Consider the following 5,280-nt stretch of genomic DNA (forward strand, 5'->3'; position numbering starts at 1 on the left):
CTAGCCTCTGCCCTCTAATGAATCATGAATCCTTACCATTCCTGCAGGCTCATTCAGGTAACCACACAACCTCACTCAAATTACTTCCCATTGATGAAATTGCAGCTGCCAAATACATTTTGTCTTATAGTTTGTAAAACTCTAAAGGAGAGCACAATATTTGGATGGTAAAAATACTAAAAAGAAAAATTTGGATAGATATCATTTAATCAGATTTCTAGCCCTTGACTAAAAACATAAATTTTAATTTGTCTACTAACAGAGAACAAACCCATATGCAGTCTAAATATTACATAATTAGTACACGTAGCAATATTTGGTGAGCAGCATTTTGGTTCATATCTACCATCTGAATTGCCTATTCTAATATATTCCATAATGATTTATACTTAGCTTTTGTCCTATTCCTCATATCATCTCTATGTCATTTATATCTTATACAGTATATTACCCTCTTTCTTATATGTTGTTGCAGCTAGACTCTGATAACTCACTGTCAGTGCCTACACTAGATCCATTTCATGCTAGATCCTGTTCTACTGGAAAACTTCCAGATAACCAATGCTTAATTAATAATTGAAGAAAATAATAAAGTAACAGAGTTTTATAATTTACTTTCCAATGAATTTGAGTAAAGTCATCAAATCCAACTTTATTTCACTTAGCATTATACAAAAAAGAAAAAAGTATATAAAATCACACTCATAAAATTTTCAAAACTAACAATATAAACTTTCCCACTTCACTGTTGTTTCACCACTGTATGATATCACATTGTCATGACAATCCCTTCTGCAGTGCAATGTTACATAATGTTTTAGTAAAAACAAAATAATGTTTTCCAGCTTGTTGCAAACAAAACAAGTCCTAATCTGACAAGTGACAGTTACCTCTTTATGCAGTTAACAGAAAGCATGGCACAGAGCACTGTTTAGTTAAACATTTGAAAAGTAACAAAAATAACCTCCATTCTACTAATGTGTAACAGACCAAGAATGGATACATGTTGGTTCTGGTATGCTATGAACTCTCTACTGATTAGGAACCTGATTGTTTTTCAAATAACAACAGAACAGACTCAACTACATGTTAGAGGGCTTTTGGGATAGGGCCTTGGAATGAACAGCCTTGCCTTGAACTCTCCTTCTTGGTACCCCTCCTGCCTGATCTCTAAGAGCCAACTGGTAGAGATTAGGGAAGGCACTAGGGACTGTGCCATTGACTTTAGCTAAAACTTCCAGGACTTTCATCTTGGTTGTTTCAGCATGGGCTCTGGGTCCCCACAGGAACTCATAGCTTGGGGGATCACTGCCAGGTACCTGGCGGTACTCCAGGTAATTTTCCTGCACTACATCTCTTATAAACTCCTCAGGCTTGCCAAAGATCAAGTGCTTCTTCCCAGCATATACCCCCACTCCATTCAGAAATTGCCAGACCTCTTGCTCAGTGGCACGGTTTCCCTTCATGAAGATCACACCTAGGACGGACATTAGGAGACCTGTCCTAGGCAACCCCCAGTTACTACTCAAACTTCCCTCAGTGGAAAGACCCAGTTTGCCCACCAGCAAATAGGAATGAGTGCTCGGATCTATTTCCTTCAACTCAAGACCAAAGACTAATTCTAGGCGTGCAGAAGTTCTCCTGAGGATCTCAGGGAACTGTTCCTTATACTTCTTGTTAACTACTGCCAGCATTTCACTTCTTGTAACTGCTTCTTTCATCTTAAACTTATCTAGCAGGAATTCTATCAGCACACTAGCCTTCCTCATGATAGGATCTTTCAGTGTGTGCTGAATGGAAGTTCCTGCCTGGGTGCCATCTGAACTTTTTGTATCAGGCAGGACAGCAGCATTTCTACCACCTATACCAGAGCCTGTGCAGGATACACCTGCACCAAAAGATCCAGGGGTTTCCACACCCTGAGGAGCAGAATCACCAGGGAAGCTGGAGCCAGCACTCTGGTGAACAGGAGAAGACCCTGCTTCCTCTTCAGTGGGCTGAACTACTGGAACCTCCCTGCGTGACTGCTGTCGTTTTGCACGGGAACGGCTCTTACTCTTCTGACCCCTAGGCATGATGATTAGGCTCAGGGTTGAAGTAGAAGAGCTGACAGGCAGGAATCTGGAAGGATAAGAATAACAACCTGTAAGTACCACTGTACTACCAGGTAGAGAATACCTTGGATTTAGTGGAGACCTGTTTTTTGCAGCTTTCCAGAGAACAGCTTTTTAGGAACATACCAGGACTCCCGTACTTGTGGATCAAGCTCTTTTCTGCAAACCCTGTGGAGGAAATTAAAACTTGTTAGGCCACTGCATAAAAGTCTTGTTTCAGACTTCCAAAAGTGGGTTAGATCTTTCAGTAGCTTCACTTGGAGGGGCTAAGCAGACAGACAAACTTAGGCCTCCACACAGGGGCAGAGACCTGTATCCACATAAAACCACTTAAACTTGCAATGCAGGGGTATAGGCCTGTAGAGAAAGATCTATTTAAGCTCCATGCAGGGGCAGAAACCTGTGCCTATACAAAGCCACTTAGGGTGCCAGACACAAACAGAGGTGTGTAGAGAGAGATGTACTTAAGACTGCCACACACAAGTAGAGGCATATGCAGACAGACCGAATAAGGCCCCCATAGAGTGGCCAAAGCCTACTTATGCTTCCATACAAGTGTGACAAGCTCTAGAGACAGACCAACTAAGGCCACAATATAGGGATATAGACCTGTGTACTGACAAACCCAAATTATCCTGCTAGAAAGGGGAAGAGGCCTATGCAAATATTAAGGCTACCATACAGAGACAGATGCCAGTAGAGATAGACCTACTAAAGCCACCATGTAGGGAAAGAGATCTGTGCCCATACAAGCACACATAGAGCTCCACACAGACAGTGGAGAGAACACTGCAGATGGATCCACATAGACCACCACACAAGGGCAGAGGCTTGTGCCCTGACAAACCCAATTAGCCTGACAGAAAGGGGATGAGGACTGTAGAGACAGGATAACTGAGAGCAACATACAGGTGCAGACATCTTAGAGACAGATCACCAAGATCACCAAACAGGGGCGGGGTGGGGGGAGGAGACTTGTGCCCTAACAAAAACAAATAGCCTGTTAGAAAGGAGCAGGGCAGATGTACCCACTAAGGCCACCACACAGGGGCAGAGACTTGTACTCAGACAAACCCAGTTATCACTCTCAAAAGGGACAGAGTCCTGTGCAGATAGACCTACCAATTCCACCACATAGAAGCAGAGACGTATGCAAATATACACAAACTATTAGGCCACTATAAAATGGTTGGGGGGGGGGGCTGTGCAGATGGACCTACTAAGGACACCATACAGGGGCAGAGGCCTATGCTCTAACAAAACCAGTTAGCCCTTACAAAGGGGCAAAGTTCTGTGCAGACAAACCCATTAATGCCACCATACAGGGGTGTAAACTTGTGCCTTAACAACCCAGTTAGGCCCCCACACAAGGGCAGGGTTTATAGAAACCAACCCACTAAGGCCACCAAACAGGGGCAGTAACTTATGCTTTGAAAAACCCAATTAGCCCTTTCAAAAGGTACAGAGTCCTGTGCAGAGACCCACCAAGGCAACCAAACAAGGGCAGAAACCTATATATATATTCAATGAATTAGGCAGTCAGATGTGGAGGTAGGGAAACCTGAGCAGAAAAACCTACTAAGGGCACCATACAAGACAGAAACTTTTGCCCATACAACCCAGTTAAGCCTCCGGAGAAGGGAAGGGCTTCTAAAGACAGACCCACAAAGGCCACCTTAAAGGGGCCAAGAGTCCTGTAATATAGACCTACCAAAGACACGATGCAGACTTGGAGACCTATGCCTGTACAAACCATATTAGGCTACTTTAGGAGCATATGGGTGAGGTCTCTGTGCATAGATCCATTAAGGCCACCATCTGAGGGTGGAGACTTTTACCCATAAAACCTAGACTTACCTCCTGGGACAGGGCTAATAAAGAGACTCACTAAGGACACCACCCAGGGGTGGAGACTTGTACTCCCACAAACCCTATTAGCCCACTCGAAAGGGGCAGAGTCCTGTAAATATGGACCCAGAAAAGCCACTATGTAAGGGTAGGGAACTATGCCTGTACAGACAAGATTCATCCACTTCAGGAGCTGGTGGGCAAGCCCTTGGCAGATAGACCCACTAAGTTCACCATACTTGGGTGGAGACTTTGCCCATACAAGAGAGTTCAGCTTCCGGACAAGGGCAGAGCCTATAGAGACAGATCCGCTAAGGCCACCATAAACAGAGACACATACATCATAGTTAGGCTTCCGGCAATAGGCAGGGCCTGTAGAGACAGACCCACTAAAGCCCCCGGAACATGGAATCGTTATAACTGGCTTTTCTCCAGCCTTTAAGCCCTGGTATTTTAATTTCTGGTGTCTTAGTCTAAGGGTTTCGACCAGGACTTCATTCTATGAGGTGAAAAGGAAAGTAGAAGGACTCGGGGTACAACTGGCAATTCCACAGGTCCGACGCCTATAAGGACCTTTTTGGAGTAAAGGACTCACAGGAGGGATAAGGATGGTGGGAAAGCCTGAGGTTATGACCATTTTAAAGCAGGTTACCCTACCCAAACACCCGACAATACCTAGGATTGTTCTCTTCAGACTGGACTCCAAGCCGCTCTTGCGAAACAGTAGCCGGAAAGTGAACTAATCCTCAACTTCCGGTCCCTCCCACTGTTTTCCTGTGGTCTCCTAAATAGAGCTCCTCTTGGGAGGTGCTTTCATATCTTTTGTTCCGGAGTAGCAGGTTCCCTGTTGTTTTTTTGTTTGTTTGTTGTTGCTTTTTGGTTTTTTTTTTGTTTGGTTTTTGGTTTTTTGGTTTTTTCGAGACAGGGTTTCCCTGTGTAGCCCTGGCTGTCCTGGAACTCACCTTGTAGTGGTACCAGGCTGGTCTCAAATCAGAAATCTACCTGCCTTAGCTGGGCGGTGGTGGCACATGCCTTTAATCCCAGCACTTGGGAGGCAGAGGCAGGCAGATTTCTGAGTTCGAGGCCAGTCTGGTCTACAGAGTGAGTTCCAGGACAGCCAGGACCACACAGAGAAACCTTGTCTCAAAAAACCAAAAAATAAAAAATAAAAAAATAAAAGTCCCAAGCGATCCTCCTTGGGCTGGAGAGATGGCTCAGCAGTTAAGAGCATTGACTGCTCTTCCTAAGGTCATGAGTTCAAATTCCAGCAACCACATGATGGTTCACAACCATCTGTAATGAGATCTGATGCCCTCCT

At 44.5% G+C, this 5,280-nt stretch overlaps 1 protein-coding gene across 2 annotated transcripts; it reads right to left on the reverse strand.

Annotated features, from left to right (window-relative positions):
- Positions 1 to 629: 629 nt before the first annotated feature.
- On the reverse strand, positions 630 to 4,674 carry LOC110314045 (melanoma-associated antigen B4-like). 2 transcript variants are annotated; one of them, XM_021188527.1, is made up of 3 exons: positions 4,638 to 4,674; positions 2,241 to 2,282; positions 630 to 2,121 (listed from the first exon to the last, which is right to left on the reverse strand). In XM_021188527.1, the coding sequence occupies exon 3, from the start codon at positions 2,073 to 2,075 to the stop codon at positions 1,083 to 1,085; it is 993 nt and encodes a 330-aa protein (XP_021044186.1). In that variant the 5' UTR covers positions 2,076 to 2,121; positions 2,241 to 2,282; positions 4,638 to 4,674; the 3' UTR covers positions 630 to 1,082. The 2 variants fall into 2 exon arrangements, with proteins under 2 accessions (XP_021044186.1, XP_021044187.1); XM_021188528.1 differs by lacking the exon at positions 4,638 to 4,674 and having other exon boundaries at positions 997 to 2,121; positions 2,241 to 2,289.
- Positions 4,675 to 5,280: the final 606 nt, after the last annotated feature.

Source organism: Mus pahari, chromosome X (genome assembly GCF_900095145.1).
Source record: "Mus pahari chromosome X, PAHARI_EIJ_v1.1, whole genome shotgun sequence".
NCBI classification, from domain to species: Eukaryota; Metazoa; Chordata; class Mammalia; order Rodentia; family Muridae; genus Mus; species Mus pahari.